The sequence below is a fragment of the Artemia franciscana genome, chromosome 15 (assembly GCF_032884065.1).
Source record: "Artemia franciscana chromosome 15, ASM3288406v1, whole genome shotgun sequence".
NCBI lineage: Eukaryota > Metazoa > Arthropoda > Branchiopoda > Anostraca > Artemiidae > Artemia > Artemia franciscana.
Window position 1 is genome coordinate 27,458,131 of NC_088877.1, and position 19,895 is coordinate 27,478,025.

The following is a 19,895-nucleotide window of genomic DNA, read 5'->3' on the forward strand; positions in this document are numbered from 1 at the left end:
TAGAAAAAAAAAACATCAAAAGTAAAGCAGTTTTAAATGTGAACAACCGTCGAAAATACGTTCTTTCAAAGAAAAAATAAAAAAAAAGTTTTTTTAAATGAACGTAAGGAGCGACATTAAAACTTGACACGAACAGAAATTATTCCGTATATGAAAGGAGCTTTTCCTCCCCAACGCCTCGCTCTTTACGCTAAAGTTTGACTCTTTCTCTTAACTCTACTTCTTAAAACAGTAAAAAACTAATATTAAACATTAAAATTGGTATCAAAATTTAATTTTTTTTAGTTTCGGTTACTATTGAGCCGGGTCGCTCCTTACTACAGTTCGTTACCACGAACTGTTTGAAAATGATGAAATAAAAATATAATATGGATTCGAAGCCAGTTCTAACTTTCAACTCTTAAAATTAACATCACAACTTATTTTAAAAAACTCACAAATGTACTAAATAATTTCCTAATCCATTTGTCAGATTAAATTAGTCATATTGGTTTAACAAACTTCATAGGAAAAGGTCAGTATGGTCGCTAATCTCCGTACATTCATAATAGTTTGATTTGCCAAGAAGTAGGGGAACCTTTACAGAAGTCAATGTTTTCCTTTTGTTTGACACACATTTTTCAACAGAGCCGTAAAATTTAGACTCAGGCTACTGATTTATAAACGGATTTAACAAAATATACCCCAACCTACACTGCCAAAATATTATGGGAAGCAGTAACAGTATTTAATATTTCTCCCTCACGGATCTTCTATTTGGTTAGCAACAGTAGCCTTGACGATTCTAATAGTTTATTCATGAGCCTGATCGGTTCCAAACAACCATTCTAAACAATTTCAACTAAAACTTGTGGAAAGTTTATGTAACTTAGACTCGCTGCTTGTTGACAAAAGACTTTCTTACTACTAAAATAACGATTTGGGTCTTTCTAAAAGTTTATATCAGATTTTAATCATGTTTGTCCTTTTTGTTTCATTGCTCCTTTCGTAATCATGGCTAAGAAGGTACTATCAATTCCTAAGCAGTAATAAGTACGCCAGTTATGTACCGGCTTTGAACTTGTTATCCAAAAATTCAAAGAAAGTAATTAGACTTACATGTTTAAACTGAGAACATTTTTTATATTCTGTACCCGCCAAATTTTAATATTATTTTTTAGAATAGGGTTAGACAATTGCCACAATTGCACAAAACACAATTGCAGAAGCTATATAGTGTTAGAGTTTCAAAAACATATTGTGATATTTCTTTTTGTGTATCAAATAATTATTCCAATAAGTTTCTTTTTATTTACTATTTTACATTTTTCCTTGATGAAAAATCCTGTAATGTAAAGCATGCAAGAATTGAAAAAAAGAAAAAGAATTTATGGCTGTATTTTTTGTAGTGAATAAAGTGTATTATGGCCATCAAATAGTAGTTGATATTGCGCATGCCAAATGATATATTAGATTAGTTTACATATCACATGTCAATGCTGCTGACAACGTTCAGAATTAGGGACGCCTTTTGCTAGCTAGAGACCATGATTCGAAGGGATTAGTATCTAAGTGGATCAAGTCCTGGAATAAGTGGCTTTTGATATAGAGGCTCTTGAAACGGAGGTTCTAAAATTTGATCTTCTTGTAACTTCGGGTTGAGAAAGTATTGAGCATGTAAAATGCAAGACTGACTTCCTATGATGGACATAGTTACCTTTTGGCGATTGATTAGAATCAGTAAAGAACACCAAATCGGATATATCTGGTTCACATTTGCAAGGAAAAGAAGCCCGAAATTCTTTAGAATTCTTCAGTGATTACTTAAATATCTTTGCCAACGCACGAATACGCTTTTGCACACACTTAAGAAGTTTAGAGTTTAAGCTACGTTGGGGTAATATTGCTTTGAAAAATTTTAAAAAAGGAATTGGCCTACTTTGATACTGAAATCTCCGCTATACACATTTTATGTTGTAATTTTATGGGAGGTTTTTTCTTAAGTCAAGTTAATATCTGAAATTTGTCTTTCAGTGGGCTGTTCAGTGATACTGCTCGTACACAGATCTCAAATTATATTGCTACATACCTGTCTCTAGAAATGCAGGACATTCGAGGTCCTTTGGATTCCACACAAACTTCTGGTCATTCTTTAAGTGCCAGCATTATAGGATGGAATGGATTACCATTGGCACTTGTCGCTCTCTGTGCAGTTGTAATTCTTACTGGATTGTTTTCCTCAGTTTATGTCTGTTGTAATTGGTCTAAGTAAGTTTAATTCAGTTTACTTTTGAGGCATTACGTTTCAAATTCTCCTAGATTAGAGGATCCCAATTTTTTAGCGTGTCTTTTTGAGTATTTAACACGGTATTTCATCCATTTAGAGTTGGCTAAACTATTTGGTAGTTTTGTATTATACGAGAAACACTCGAGAATTTGTATCGTGAATGACGCGAACATGAGACAAGAAACAGGTCAAGCAACTTCTATATACCAGACAATCAGCTTCGGCACGGTTGGAAAATACATTTGAGCTATATTTTATTTAAGTATTTAGTTGGTTTTTTGGTTAGGTTAGGTTAGAATAGGTTTTCTTAGGCTACGTATTTAATATATGCTATGCTTTACCCCCCATCCCCCCTAATTTGTAAATATATAGCTTTTTTTGTTTCTAAACTATTATATTTTCATCATAATTTTGTTTTATTTCATTAGCATTAACCAAACTTCACTTTTCAAGCGTTTCTCGTATAACACTTAAATACAAATATTTTTTATTAAAAAAAAATATTTGCTCTAATTAGAAAACGTATCAAAATCCTTTCTTAAAATTTGGAGTGCACTCTCCTCGGGGTTTGTAATCCCCTAGTTGGTAATCTTTAATGGTGACAATGAAGTCAATGATCTATCTTTTTCTTGTCATTTCGTATGAACCATAAAGATACACATACATGCCCGAAAAAACCTGGATAGGACCTTGACTGGACGTTTTTTAACCCCACACTTTAAAAAACCCAAGAAAGCCATATTTTAGCATGTTCACCGATGTATTGGTTTTTTCTCTACTGCTAGTCGGGCGTTGTAATATCATAGGGAGCTGTTTAAATGTTCATTTGAAATCCCAATACTCTTATATCTGTGCTTTTTTAAATCCATCTTGGTGTTGTTACAAAAATTTAAACAAGCAGCATTTTCTGGGGTCTTTATGCATTTTTATGTATCTGACCTCATAACATTGTGCTAAATACCTAATAAAAATAGTAATTCGCTCTTTACTAGGTCTCGGGTAAGTAAAAGCCGAAGGGATACTGTTTTCAGGAATGGAGATTAATGATTGTCCGGAAGTAGCGAACAGTTAACAATTATATAAGTAGATGTATAATCTATACGTCTGAACAGTTTTCTTTTCAGTGTTTGATGGAAAAACCACTTTGGTGTAGAACTTACTAGCGTGAAATGAAGATGATAAAGGGCAGAATGCGTTTTTTAAACACTGTCTCAAATTCGATTTATCATCCAATTTTTTTCGCTACTTATTTTTAATAACACTAAAGCTGAGAACTCAGCTTCGCACGTATACAGTGATAAAAGGCGTTCAAATTTTTGCTTAAGCATGGATTCTCGTTTTGACTGCCCGACCGAAAATTAATTAGGTGCTTACAGTTTCAAACGCTTTTTCAAGTCAGTTTCATAAGAGATTTCATTCAAGTCTGACGACTGCTTGGTTGCTAAGATTTAACAATTCATTACTTTCGACGGAAAAAAACCCCTTAATCTCCGTAATATTTGAAGGAATTTCACAAAATTAGTTATTGAAACTATTTTAAGCTCAGAAACATGTTGTTTCGTTTAAACTGGTAATATTTTCTAGATGTGAATCTCTGTCATTATAGTTTGGATGGATTTAAATGAATTTATGGAATGTTTTCAATGTTTTAAAATTTATTGTAGAAAGTCTTTTTTTTCTACTGCATCATTTTTTTAAAAATGTCACTTGAAAGTTTTTCTGATACTTTGAAATTATTTAACAAAAGTCTTTCTACTTTGAATTTACTTCATTAAATGCAGAAAAGATATTGCGCAAGTAAACTACTTTCATCAACCACTATTTTTAAAATAGTGGGTGCTCATTCAGAAATAACAACCCCTTGTCTTTTAGCTCGAAAAACGTTTTTAAATGTTTCCTTTTGAAAGCCGCAGTTATTTCCAATACAGGAAGAGGCGGCATCGACCACTCCCCATTTCCTTGCATGATTCGGTAAAAAAAAAAATCTGGTATCTGATGGAAGAAATTTTATGTAGCTTAGAACTTGACACATTTTTTCAAAGTTTTCTCAAATATAATATGTAAACAGAAGTTATTTATTTTCACAATGTCTTTTTTGTGACATTTCAAACTTCTTCTACTACCCGTAATTTGGGAAACGGTGGGTTAGCATATAAAATACAAGCAATAGGATTATTTAATAGATAAATTAGAAAGAACAAGTTCACTATGATAAAAAGTCTAACAAATCCGCAAGTATTTAGTTGCATTGTCATACTGAATTGTTTTTTTTCTTTTTTTTTTATGTCCAACATTAAGGATTTTTTAAGTCTAATTCGCCTAAAAATGAATATTTTTTTTTTTTTTTTTTTTAATCAGGTACAAGAAGAAAAGAGACCATCGTCCACCACCAGTATACTTCGTGCCAACGTTTACAGGAGTCACAACGTCAAGCGAATTCAACCCAAAACCTTACGAGGTTCAGGTAGTTTCTGTATATTGGCATGTATGGTTTTCCGCACCACGTACCGTATGCAGCCGTTATATGAGCTAGATTGATAGACATAATCAATATTAAATAGTCAAACAGAAAAGGCACCATTTTCCTACCGATAATTTTTAAGCTTATAATTATAACAAAATGTATATGCAATAATTGTAAATATAAAATGCATTATGCAATAATTGTAGCTCTTGTCCTTACCAATGCTTCTACCTACATAAATGGTAAGGGTCTGTAACTCCCTGCCCAAGCAATAATTTTTTAGCTAAAAATGGTCGAGTGACGCTATATAACGTTTGCCCCTGTGGTCCTCATATATATTAGAGTAGCCCCATCATACATAGGATAAATACGCAGGATAAAGGATAAAAATATCATATAAAGAATAAAATATAAATATTTTATTACAAATCGAAGACAGGAAGGACCATCTAGTACTGTCTAAATTTAATCTAAAGCAGAAATTTAGGGAAGGTAACCACCTTCCGAGACCTTTTGGTGTTTTATACTTAAGGATCAGACTTTGAGAGGAACTTTCCAGGAACAGTTGGCTATGAAACTGGAGAGTTTAAAATTTGACTATGTAAAAGATATCTATATATATAAAAATAAGTTGTCTGTCTGTGTGTCTGTCTGTCAGGTGACGTCATGTTTCTGTGTCGACTGACGTCATGTTTTCAATTGACAAAATTACAGACCGGGATATCGGGACACAAATGACGACCGGGACACCGGCACATAGGGAATATAAATGACGACACTCAAAGAGAAAGCGACCGGGACAAAAGGAATGTTCGATTAGCAATCACCATCAACAAAGCACCGGGACACAAATGACGACCGGGACACAGGGAGTATAAATGACGACCAGGACATAAGTAAAAAAAAAACTAAAAAAAAAATAAAAAAAAAGGTAAAAACTACAAAAAAACTTAAAAGTAAAAAAACTAAAAACTAATAAAAAAACTAAAAAAACTAAAAAACTAAAAAAAATAAAAAAGAAAAAATAAAAAAGGAAAAAATTAAAAATAAAGGAGAAAAACAAAACTAAAAAAAACGAATGTATATACAGACCGGGACACCGGGATACAAATGACGACCGGGACACAAGGAATATAAATGACAACCGGGACACTCAAAGAGAAATCACAGACTGGGACACCGGGACAAAAATGACGACCGGGACACAGGGAATATAAATGACGACCGGGACACAGGGACACAACTACGAAGGGGACGCCGGGGGGCACAGGGGGATATATAAATGACGACGGCGACACAGGGAATGGTTGATTAGCAATCACCATCAACAAAGCTCAAGGGCAATCATTAGAATCATGAGGTACAGATCTGAATACGGATTGTTTTCCCATAGACCATTATATGTTGCATGTTCAAGAGTCTCAAGAGTCGGTAAACCTGACAATCTATTTATGTGCACAGACAATGGGACAGCAAAGAATGTTGTATATTCGCAAGTTTTACGTAGTTAAACACACATATATATATATATATATATATATATATATATATATATATATATATATACATACTAGCTGTTGGGGTGGCGCTTCGCGCCACCCCAACACCTAGTTGGTGGGGGCGCTTCGCCCCCCCCCCCAAGCCCCCCCGTAAGCGTAAGTCGTTACGCGCCATATTAGTTACGCGCCATTGTAGTTGTGTCCATATGTCCCACCTGTGACAACATTCTTTGCTGTCCCATTGTCTGTGCATATAAATAGATTGTCAGGTTTACCGACTCTTGAACATGCAACATATAATGGTCCATGGGAAAACAATCCGTATTCAGATCTATACCTCATGATTCTAATGATTGCCCTTGAGCTTTGTTGATGGTGATTGCTAATCGACCATTCCCTGAGTCGCCATCGTCATTTATATATCCCCCTGTGCACCCCGGCGTCCCCTTTGTAGTTATGTCCCTGTGTCCCGGTCGTCGTCATTTATACTCCCTGTGTCCCGGTGCTTTGTTGATTGCTAATCGAACATTCCTTTTGTCCCGGTCACTTTCTCTTTGAGTGTCGTCATTTATTTAGATTGTCAGGTTTACCGACTCTTGAACATGCAACATATAATTGTCCATGGGAAAAACAATCCATATTCAGATCTATACCTCATGATTCTAATGATTGCCCTTGAGCTTTGTTGATGGTGATTGCTAATTGAACATTCCCTGTGTCCCGGTCGTCATTTATATTCCCAGTATCCCGGTCGTCATTTGTGTCCCAGTGTTCCCCTTTTAGTTCTTTTTTATTGGTTTTGACCTTTTTTTATGTCCCTGTGTCCCGGTCGTCGTCATTTATACTCCCTGTGTCCCGGTGCTTTGTTGATTGCTAATCGAACATTCCTTTTGTCCCGGTCACTTTCTCTTTGAGTGTCGTCATTTATTTAGATTGTCAGGTTTACCGACTCTTGAACATGCAACATATAATTGTCCATGGGAAAAACAATCCATATTCAGATCTATACCTCATGATTCTAATGATTGCCCTTGAGCTTTGTTGATGGTGATTGCTAATTGAACATTCCCTGTGTCCCGGTCGTCATTTATATTCCCAGTATCCCGGTCGTCATTTGTGTCCCAGTGTTCCCCTTTTAGTTCTTTTTTATTGGTTTTGACCTTTTTTTAGGTTTTTTAGTTTTTTTCTTTTAGTTTTTTTTGAAGTTTTTATCTTTTTAGTTTTTTTATTTTTATTTATATTTTTTTAGTTTTCTTTTTCTCCTTTATTTTTCAGTTTTTTTCCTTTTTTTAGTTTTTTTTCTTTTTTAGTTCTTTTAGTTTTTACCTTTTTTAGTTTTTTTTAGTTTTTTAGATGAAAATTTTTTTTAGTTTTTTTCCTTTTTTTCTTTTTAGTTTTTTATTGGTTTTTACCTTTTTTTTTAGCTTTTTTTAGTTTTTTTTAGTTTTTTCTTTTTACTTTTTTTTAGTTTTTATCTTTTAGTTTTTTTTGAAGTTTTTATCTTTTTAGTTTTTTTATTTTTATTTATATTTTTTTAGTTTTCTTTTTTTCCTTTATTTTTCAGTTTTTTTCCTTTTTTTAGTTTTTTTTCTTTTTTAGTTCTTTTAGTTTTTACCTTTTTTAGTTTTTTTTAGTTTTTTAGATAAAAATTTTTTTTAGTTTTTTTCCTTTTTTTCTTTTTAGTTTTTTATTGGTTTTTACCTTTTTTTTAGCTTTTTTACTTTTTTTTCGTTTTTTCTTTTTACTTTTTTTTTAGTTTTTATCTTTTTTATTTTTTTTTATTTTTATTCTTAATTTTATTAGTTTTCTTTTTCTCTTCTATTTTTCAGTTTTTTCCTTTTTTTTAAGTTTTTTTTTAGTTGACGTCACCTGATCCACAGATCCACACACAGACAACTTATTTTTATATATACAGAAGATATATATATGGTTTTAACTACGTAAAACTTGCGAATATACAACATTCTTTGCTGTCCCATTGTCTTTGCATATAAATAGATTGTCAGGTTTACCGACTCTTGAACATGCAACATATAATGGTCCATGGGAAAACAATCTGTATTCAGATCTATACCTCATGATTCTAATGATTGCCCTTGAGCTTTGTTGATGGTGATTGCTAATCGACCATTCCCTGTCCCGGTCGTCATTTATATCCCCCTGTTTCCCCCGGTGTCCCCGTTGTAGTTGTGTCCCTGTGTCCCGGTCGTCATTTATATTCCCTGTGTCCCGGTCGTCATTTGTATCCCGGTGTCCCGGTCTGTATATACATTCGTTTTTTAGTTTTGTTTTTCTCCTTTATTTTTTTCCTTTTTTTTCTTTTTTAGTTTATTTAGATTTTTAGATTTTTTAGTTTTTTTTATTAGTTTTTAGTTTTTTTCTTTTTAGTTTTTTTGTCCCCGTCGTCATTTATATCCCCCTGTTCCGTTGTAGTTGTGTCCCTGTGTCCCGGTCGTCATTTATATTCCCTGTGTCCCGGTCGTCATTTGTATCCCGGTGTCCCGGTCTGTATATACATTCGTTTTTTAGTTTTGTTTTTCTCCTTTATTTTTTTCCTTTTTTTTCTTTTTTAGTTTATTTAGATTTTTAGATTTTTTAGTTTTTTTTATTAGTTTTTAGTTTTTTTTCTTTTTAGTTTTTTTGTCCCGGTCGTCATTTATATCCCCCTGTTCCGTTGTAGTTGTGGACACACAAAAACTAAAAAAAAAGGAAAAATGAAAAATAGAAGAGAAAAAGAATACTAATAAAATTAAAAATAAAAAAAAAATAAAAAAAAAATAAAAAAAATAAAAAAGATAAAAAGCTAAAAAAAAGTTAAAAACCAATAAAAACTAAAACGAAAAAAGGTAAAAAACTAAAAAAAAATTCATCTAAAAAACTAAAAAAAACTAAAAAACGTAAAAACTAAAAGAACTAAAAAAGTAAAAAAAAAAACTAAAAAAAGGAAAAAACTGAAAAATAAGCGGGATATAAAACAGGGGGATATAAATGACAACCGGGACACCGGGACATAAGGAATATAAATGAATCAGAAAATACAACTCATGTTTCCAAATGACGTCGTTTGGAGCCCAAATTGAAAATCCAGATCAATTTATGTCTACTTTCAAAGTAAAAGGGCAAATTTATCATAGAGCAGGGTCTCTTCTACCATTCTCAGGCGAGAATCATAAATTTTTACAATTGTACTTCATCAGTGATAGAAATTCTGAATTGAATGCACGTTGCGAAATTTCTCCCAACATTGAAAGGACAATCGTTTCCCAATTACAACATCTTTTCCACGAAAATAATAATTTAGTGCGTCTGTCCAAAACAGCCATCGATTTGATGCCTACTTATACGCATAAAATTGTTATTTCCGCTGACAAAACGCCTCCTGGCCAACATGTGCGTAGATACAATGCTCCAACTATCGACGAAGTGGCCATCGTTATGGTCGGTGATCAGTTTTTACCTCGAGATATTATTCTCAGGGTTTCCACCACACGTGCTACAACTAAAAATAGGCCTACCAATAATACTTTTAAGAAATATAAACCCACCAAAGCTTTGCTATGGCACTCGACCTGCCGTAAAAAAAACAATGGAAAACCTAATAGAGGCCACAATCTTGACAGGGCCTTTTGAGGGTGAGGCTGTTCTTATTCCTCGCATTCCCAAGATTCCAACGGATCTGCCTTTTCAATTTAAAAGATTGCAATTCCCAATTCGATTAGCATTTGCAATCACCATTAACAAAGCTCAAGGTCAATCATTAGAAAAATGTGGTATAGATCTTAATACTGATTGTTTTCCCCATTGACAATTGTACGTTGCATGTTCGAGGGTCGGTAAACCTGACAATCTATTTATATGCAACGACAATTGGACAGCGAAGAATGTTGTATATTCGCAAGTTTTACGCAGTTAATTTGTATTTTATCTATCTATCTATATAAAAACGAGTTGTATGTATGCATGTTTGTTTGTTTGTAAAAAGAGCGTTTGCATATGATGTCATTATTAGTACATACGGCTTTGTATATGCAGAGACAATGGGAAAGCCAAGAATGTTGTATATTCGCAATTTTTACGTAGTTTAACTCCTGCAGACGAAATGAATGCTTGCCTAAAAAATTCTAATTTATAGGCACACGTAAAAATATTAAAATTAACTACAAATATGCGTGTCCGATTGCAAAACGATGACTCTGGTCAAACAGTAGACTCAATTTCAGGACATATACAACTGCCTGCTGATTTCTGTAATTTAGTGACGTCCAAAAATGAATTGATTGAAAAAGTATTTCCGAATATTCTAAAAAATTATAAAAATAATAAATGGCTAAGTGAAAGAGCGATTCTCGCACCCAAAAATATAGACGTCCACGAAATCAACAATATTGTTTTGAACAAGATTCGAGACCAGGCAGTTCTTTACAAGTCAGTCGACACAGTTTTGGAACCAAATGAAGCGGTTAATTATCCATCTGAATTTTTAAATTCCATAGATCCTTCAGGGTTTCCACCACACGTGCTACAACTAAAAATAGGCGTACCAATAATACTTTTAAGAAATATCAACCCACCAAAGCTTTGCAATGGCACGCGACTTGCCGTAAAAATAACAATGGAAAACCTAATAGAGGCCACAATCTTGACAGGGCCTTATGAGGGTTAGGCTGTTCTTATTCCTCGCATTCCCATGATTCCAATGGATCTGCTTTTTAAATTTAAAAGATTGCAATTCCCAATTCGATTAGTATTTGCAATCACCATTAACAAAGCTCAAGGTCAATCATTAGAAAAATGTGGTATAGATCTTAATCCTGATTGTTTTTCCCATGGACAATTGTACGTTGCATGTTCGAGGGTCGGTAAACCTGACAATGTATTTATATGCAGCGACAATGGACAGCGAAGAATGTTGTTTATTCGCAAGTTTTACGCAGTTAATTTGTATTGTATCTATCTATATAAAAACGAGTTATGTGGATGCATGTTTGTTTGTTTGTAAAAAGAGCGTTTGTATATGACGTCATTATTAGTACATACGGCTTTGCATATGCACAGACAATGGGAAAGCCAAGAATGTTGTTTATTCGCAATTTTTGCGTAGTTTGAAACACATATATAAAGCTATCTATATTCACAGGTGGGACACAGGGACACAACTACAATGGCGCATAACTAATATGGCGCGTAACGACTTACGCGTGCGGGGGGGGCTTGGGGGGCGCGAAGCGCCCCACCAACTAGGTGTTTGGGTGGCGCGAAGCGCCACCCCAACAGCTAGTATATATATATATATATATATATATATATATATATATATATATATATATATATATATATATATATATATATATATATATATATATATATATATATATATATATATATATATATATATATCGCAGGTGGGACACAGGGACACAACTACAATGGCGCATAACTAATATGGCGCGTAACGACTTAACGTCATGTTTCTGTGTCGACTGACGTCATGTTTTTGACTAACAAAATTACAGACCGGGACATCGGGACACAAATGACGACTGGGACACCGGCCGGGAATATAAATGACGACCGGGACACTCAAAGAGAAAGCGACAGGGACACAAGGAATGTTCGATTAGCAATCACCATCAACAAAGCACCGGGACACAAATGACGACCGGGACACAGGGAGTATAAATGACGACCAGAACATACTTAAAAAAAAAACTAAAAAACCTAAAAAAAGGTAAAAACTACAAAAAAAAAATAACAAGAAAAAGACTAAAAACTAATAAAAAAACTAAAAAAGCTAAAAAACTAAAAAAACTAAAAAAGAAAAAAAAGAAAAAAAGGAAAAAAATGACGACCGGGACACAGAGAATATAAATGACGACCGGGACACAGAGACACAACTACAACGGGGGCGCCGGGGGCACAGGGAGATATATAAATGAGGACGGGGACACAGGGAATGTTCAATTAGCAATCACCATCAACAAAGCTCAAGGGTAATCATTAGAATCATGAGGTATAACTAAAAAAAACTAAAAAAAAAGGTAAAAAACTAAGAACTAAAAAAAAGAACAATTCAAAAACGAATGTATATACAGACCGGGACACCGGGACACAAATGACGCCCTGGACATCGGGACACAAGGAATATAAATGACGCCCGGGACACTCAAAGAGAAATCAAAGACGGGGACACCGGGATACAAATGACGACCGGGACACAGGGAATATAAATGACGACCGGGACACAGGGACACAACTACAACGGGGACATTGGGGGCACAGAGGGATATATAAATGACGACGGCAACAAAGGGAATGGTCGATTAGCAATCACCATCAACAAAGCTCAAGGGCAATCATTAGAATCATGAGGTATAGATCTGAATTCGGATTGTTTTCCCATGGACCATTATATGTTGCATGTTCAAGAGTCGCTAAACGTGACAATCTATTTATATGCACAGACAATGGGACAGCAAAGAATGTTGTACATTCGCAAGTTTTACGTAGTTAAAAACATATATATATATATATATATATATATATATATATATATATATATATATATATATATATATAGAAGGTACCTAAGAGAGAAAAGTTAGAAACGCAACTAGGAATATTAGCGAAAACGTTTTAAGCTTGGTAGAAAAGAGGAAGTGCTTATACAAAAATTTCTCGAATTATAGATCATATGAGAATAAGAGAAAATTAAGGGAAGTAGAGAGGGCATTAAAGTATGAATTAAGGAGTTGTAAAACGGAGGCATGTTAGAGAATTCAGAGGAAGTAGTCCGTCTGTACTTGTTCCAGTTAAAGATAGGGCCTCAATTACTGATGAGGATAGTGTTGAAGAGTGATGGGCAGAACATTTTGAGAATATGTTGAACAGTGAAAAAGTTGTAGGAAATTAGATAGACATGAGTGAAATTTTTTTGACAATTTGGAAGTGAAGGAAGATTTATTTTGCGAAAGGAGTTAGAGACAGTTCTAAAAGGGTTAAAAATAATAAAGCCTGAGGGGAACTAGTGCGATTAATGAGCTTCTGAAATGTTGTGGTTGCGAAATTAGAAATAAATCACTGACAATTATGAATATAATTTTCTAAAAAGGGGAAGTACCCAATGAATTTTAGGGAAACCTTGATTAGCTCCTTTAGAATAAAGATTATAAGAGTAAGTGTGTTAATTATGGTGGCACTAACTTGGTTTCCATAGGAAGCAAATTACTTAGCGTGACGGTACTTATTAGACTTACAGATGCAGTTGGTAAAGTTTTTGGAAAAGAACAGTGTGGCTTTAGGAAGGTCAGTGTATATGTAAAAAAAAATCACTCTTAGATTCATAATTGATAATTGTCTGAATCATTATTTCTCTTTAGTCTTTAGTTTTATAACTTACGAACCGACATTTAATTCAGCCGATGGAATTGACTTAGCGATGGTCCTATCTTTGTATGGTATACATATAAGTACGTAAAAGTTATTAGTGCTAGGTACGAGAACAATTTTGCTATGGTTAAGGTAGAAAGTGAAGCTTACAGTTAATTTGGAGTGAGTCATGAGTTAAGCAGGTTTGCATCCTATCCCCATTATTTGGATTATTTTGATTGAATTAATTCTAAGGAATACGGAAAAATCTATGGGATAGCACAGAATCAAACAATTACGTAATATTCTCCTAGACTTAGATTATAAAGAGAGTTTAGATAAAAGGTTCCTTGATAAATGATAGCAAATTAATACATTTTTTTAAAGTTTTGAGACTTCAAGGAACAAGAATTGGCTTGTAAATTAATTTTAAGAAGACTAAATGGCTTGGAATGGGAATAAATAGTGCTGAAGAGGTGATGCTGGGTAAGGATAAGATTGATCAAGTAGAGAGCTTCACTTACCTGTGTAGTATTTTCGTAAAGATGAATCAGACCGCCCACGAATGATGCGGGAAGAGGTAATAAGGAATTGTTTAAAGGAAACTGGAAGTTTGCGAGAAGGGGTAAAGAGTGAAGCATTGAATAGATTTTAATGGACAAGAATCGTGCGAGACTGTGTGTGCCTCAGGCGACTCTGTGCTGTATTGAGTTTTAGTAGTATTAGTAGTAAAGGGATAGTTCTGTAAAATCTGATGAATATAGTGAAATACTAGCTTTACCTTCCTTAAGTTATAATTTTTCCTGGCAAGGTTTGAGGTAACAGTTGTTTTCCTAATCTGTAGGTTTAGAGGAAGATTTTGCTTTACATTTTATTAATTACCGTCAATATTAAAAGCTATAGGCACTTAAGATAAAAAATATATTTAATGTTTGGATATTTGCATTTACTTTTTATTTATTTGTTATAAAATACGAAAAAAAATCAAGTATTGTTAATTTAAGTCACGTGCTGCACCATATTCTGTGTTCCGAGCATTATTTTTAAAGTCAGAGAGAAGTATAATAGACAACCCTATTGCTGGAGAGGTTTATTGCCCAAACTCATTGCTAAGACATACCACAAATGCGAAATGGCATCACTGAACAAAGAAACGGATATGATGAGGGAACGGTGGATAAATTTATCCTGGAGGCTCAGGATTTATTCTCGTGGGCAGACTCTATTTCTCAATTTATCTAGAAGAAAGAATTAGTCCCAGTGAGGAAGTTTCTACCCCCTCCCCCCTCCTTGTGTTAGATATGATGCAAATAAAGGCTTAGATTACTATAGATTTCATCGATCCTGCTTGTGTTAGGTATATTTTTAGGGGATTTACTGCCTTCAGTTGTGTAGTCAGTGGGAGGTGGTAAGAGCCCAAATGTCACTGAAATATATATAAAAAAAAATGCACAGAAATTTGTAGTTTTTGTGCATAAATGGCTGTGAAGAGATTTATGTTGGTGGTTGGAATTGATAAGTCAAGTTTTGTCGTTCATGCTCGTCTTAAGGTTATTGGGGTAACGTCTTCAGACAATTTAATTTACTATTAAATATATCTTACGTGTCCTTGGTTCTTCCTTTAAGAAATATTTCATTCGAAATCTCATCGTTAGTGCAGGTTGTATTTATAGTAACCAAATTGTTTCGCTAGAATTCGAAACTGTTTACTTATAGTTACAATAATAAGCATACTCTCAGTGAAAGGAACAGAAAATTCAGGTTCTGTATGCTAAATGGATGTTTCTAAGGTGAGAAATTGTCAAGAATTGTTTACATCTTTCAGGTAATGGAGATGAGTGTGAACAGTGATGACTCAGATAGATCAGATGATCTTCAGCCTGGTTTGGTTGCTCATAGACAATTTATTAGTAAGAGGAGAAGCTTATATGGTAAGCATTTGATTATTGATTAATTAATTACAGATGGGGCACATCAACATTAGTTTATATCTTACGCGGGATGTTTAAACTTTTAAAATATTTATTTGTTGGATTGGGCCCAGTAAAATCTAGGCAAATATCTATCCAATGCTGACAAGTAAAACTAATTAGATGATAAAATTATCTAAACCTAAGAATCGAGGAACTTATCGAATTTAAAGTTGCTAACCATTAGTAGAAGAAAAGTATTTAATCGGAAAATTACAACCCACTCCTTTTGTATTTGATTTGAAATTAACTCCTATCTTTCGTTTTAAAGTCTATGCAGTACTTTCAAAAATGATCATTGTGAAATGCGGTAGCCTCAATTTTACTACGAAAATTTGTTACTTGATTTGTACGGTAACAGCCACTAAATTGGAAAAAATGACTATTTTTCATGTGGAAGAATAAAGTGACATTAAACTTGAAATGAACTTCAGTTGCCCTAAGTAAGAGGGGGAGGGCTGCCGTTCAACCAAGTTAAACTGCCGTGACGCCTCAATTATGAAAGCTAATATTACAACAGTTTCGATTGAGCTTGACAAACTGAATAACCCTCCTTCAGTTGAATGGAAGAAAATAAACTTCAGCTAATAAATACATTCGAAATAGTCTGACAAAAGTTTAAAGCTAGCATAAAGAGTGAGAGGTCAAGGGGACGACAGCCCTTTTATTAACGTGCCTCCTGAGAAATATATCTAAAAAGTAATTATGTAAAGCTAAATCCATGCTGTATTTAAAATATTATCAACACATATGAAACGTTGAAACTTTAGCATTAAGAGCAGGACAGCAGCATAATAGTATCCGTTCGTTTCATGTTCTAATGTCCTTTACGTTTATTTTTATAAATTTATTTAACAGTTTATATAATTTATTTAACAATTTAACAATTTATATGCTTAAAACGGGTTTTGTCTGTTTTTTTTTTATTTCAAATTCAAGATTAACCTAAATGTGAAGGGGAGTGTGGCACCAAATCTTGAGTGTGCCAGATTATCTTGCCTTAACTTAAGCTCATAAAGATATAAGCAACTTTGTCTTAATACGGCCTGTTATAGGGAATATATTCGTGAATTATTTGGTTATATCCTTAAAAATCTGTAAAAATCAGCAGAAAATACTGATTTCAAGGCTTAGGCAAAAAAAAGTAAATTAAATAGTAGCTATTTGTGTAATTCACGAACAAAGGAGACCAAATTATCACATAGAGCTGTTATTTTTTTTTTTTTTTGCTAATTTCCTGATCTATGGGGGGCTTTATTATGTGAATCTGACTCTAATTAAGTTACAATCATAAGGCACGAGAAACTTATAAAAGGAGAAACCAGCGCTAGTGGTGAGCAGAAGAATCACCAACACGGTCAAGTATTTAGCGATTGTATAGTTGTTGTTTTAGATACTTTAAAAATGTAGGGAGGGTAATAAAAACAAACTACGCAACCAGGCCTATCAGCTTGAAGGCAACCATAATACCAAGATTTTCTCATGCTTTGCAGGCTAGATTTGGACTTGGAATTAACGTTGAAAATAAACAAAATGCTGATTGACTATGTTTTACAAAGGAAGTTCAGCTTTTATCTGATATGAATGCAGACAAATTATATCGCTTATCCAATTTTCCGAAATTTCCTACGTTTTATATGAAATCTATGAACTGTCTGTGGCTCTTGACGTTTTTAATCCCTATCTTTCCACGTCTAAGCTCGACAAACTCATATAAGTTTATTATTCTCTTTGTTAAATTTAATGGAGAAATAAAAGCATGGTATGGTGGCTAAAATCCTTGTTTATTTCATCTAATTAAGGAAAATTAGGAAACAACGCAAGTTTAATGGATTTTTTAGCTGGAGAGTTGTCTGCAAAATGCATCCTTTTAGATCATTTTGCGACTACTGGAGCCAGATGCAGATGAATGTTGACAACTATCGCCTTACAAGTACAACGTATTACAAGTACACTTGCTTAACGATCTTAATTTATTTATTTTGACCTTATTGATTCACTTAGGTCAAAACAACCTTTACCCCTCCCTCAGAGATACATGAAATACGCTTTAAATATATGAAAAATTTAAATTATTATATGTAGCTTGAGCTTAGTTCTCAAAAATTAGATTGTATGTTGCACTTCTATCATTTTTGTTGCAGTTCTATCATTGTTATGGGATTGGTTCTGGTCCCAATCAAATCTGAAATGTGCTGTACTGTAAGTCTTGCATATGCTAGATAATCAGTCCCTCCTTTTATGGTGATTAGTTGCTTGAAATAAAACAAAACATTTGGAGTGGTACATACCAGAATATAATATATACCATCCAATAATACATACCAAATTATATGGTTAATCTGATGCACTATATTAGCATTAATTGATTATTTCTCCATCATAAGTGAAGTCTTGCATAAATATATATATGTTTCAGATCTGAAGCGGCCTCCAAGTGTAGTGAGCGAAACGGTAACTACCAGAACTTCTAGCATGCCTAGACACCAAGCAAATAATTATGGTCGTTCTATATATAACCATTCAATTGAGCAAAGGGATAATAACTACAGCATAATAGAAAGTCCTATACCTACGACAAACCCCTTATTTTTAGACCCGTGAGTAAAGTAATTTTATTTCGTAATTACTTTAGTTCGGCTACTTATGAAACAATGAATTTCATGCTTTGTGACAGGATATCTTCGTAACAAAAGAATAATTATATTTTATCAATTTGTGAAATGGAACTAAAAAAAAAACAAATAATACTTTACAGTTAAAAAAACAACAACTTTCAATAATATATATTTTAATGAAGTATTCCTGCATAAACTAGAAAAATTTGGTACACCAAGCACGACTAACCAATTAGACTTAACATAAAATGAAAATATAAAACCAATAAAACTATAATGAAGATAGTTGAATTTTAAAAAAGAATTATACAAATAATAAAAAATGTATAAAGATGTCATAAGATACATCAGAAGATGACTTCAGACATACACAATATAATACAGCGTTTCCTGCCTTTTGACAGTACGCAAATGCTTATTTTAAACTTGTTTAATACAACAACCATAATCTATCGTATGGGTTTTATCAGAAGATAAGCTGGACCATGCGCAATGCAATACATCAGTTTCCCTACCCTGTGCTTATGCGTGATTTCCGTGTTTGGATTTATTTTAAAATACAGTAATTGCACCTTATCGTAGAGCCTACTCATGTCTACTTCAAGTCACGGCTATTCTTGGCTCTGAACAAGCATCAGGAAGAAGCTGCCAGGACCGGACTATCCAATAACTGGAAGATGACAAAAGTCTCGGTAGGGAAGCTTAAGTCTGACGCCAACAAATCAAATTATTCAATGGCCGAAAATCAAATCGAAGTGGCTGGCCATTTCACTCACCTTGACTCTATAATGTCTTCAGATGACTGTTATGATCACGAAGCTGCTGTGCACTCGGCCAAGTCCTCTGCTGTTTTCAGTAGGCTGGGACATGTTTGGACAAAGTCGATGATCAAACTAGCCACCAAAAGGAAAATCCTTAGAACCTCAGTCTGTCCTAACCTAATTTACTGAGCTGAGACTTGGCCTGCAGCTGCAGCTGTCCTGCGCCTTCTCGATAATCTTCAATTTAAGCGACTCCGGAGAATTGAGGGAATCCAATGGACAGACTTCTTCAGCAATGACCACCTGCAAAGTAAGACTTAACGGTTGCTCTTTTCACACCAGGCTGCCCAGCAGACACTTCGCTTATTCAGACATCTTCTGTAGCTGCCAGCTAACATTCCGGCTCGAATTCTTTATGGCTTTGACCTAATCTGTAGTTGCGCAAAACGTACAAGAGGAAAAACCAGGTTCTGGTGGAATGACTATTTTGGGAAACCACTGGATCAGGCTTGAATCCCACTGTCAGATGCAGAGGCCATTGCTGCTAAAGCCTCACGTGGAGAAGGCTGATGACGCTCTGAACGCCACCCTGACATGAGGACTAACTAAAAAATAAGTAAATAGAACCTCATGTAAGAAGATAGCCTCGGACATTCATAATATGGTACTGCAGTTTCCTGTGTGTTTTTACGCATCTTTTTATGTTTTCTGGCATATGCTAATCTATTTAATCTAGTTTCCTTTTCATTTTCTCTTTTTTTTTTACCTACGTCGACAAGTGAAGGGAATATATTTGAACAATTATTAATTTTCGTGTAAAAACCTTTTTTTTGCAAATTCCGTCTTAAATAACTGCCTTACCATTTCATTTTAAGCATTAATGGGAAGCAAATTGTGGTCTAGAAAAATTATTTGATCAACTGTGTGAAGTATGAATTTGCGGAAAATAGAA

At 34.0% G+C, this 19,895-nt stretch overlaps 1 protein-coding gene across 2 annotated transcripts in view; it reads left to right on the top strand.

Annotated features, from left to right (window-relative positions):
- The window catches only part of LOC136036272 (cadherin-99C-like), a 105,135-nt gene that overhangs the window by 83,976 nt on the left and 1,264 nt on the right, over positions 1–19,895 (top strand). Inside the window, exons 15-18 of one of the 2 annotated variants that reach the window (XM_065718412.1) lie at positions 2,014–2,247; positions 4,625–4,730; positions 15,420–15,525; positions 17,984–18,164. In XM_065718412.1, the coding sequence (XP_065574484.1) occupies positions 2,014–2,247; positions 4,625–4,730; positions 15,420–15,525; positions 17,984–18,164 (627 nt within the window). The remainder of the gene's footprint in view (positions 1–2,013; positions 2,248–4,624; positions 4,731–15,419; positions 15,526–17,983; positions 18,165–19,895) is intronic. The other variant, XM_065718413.1, reaches the window with a different exon arrangement.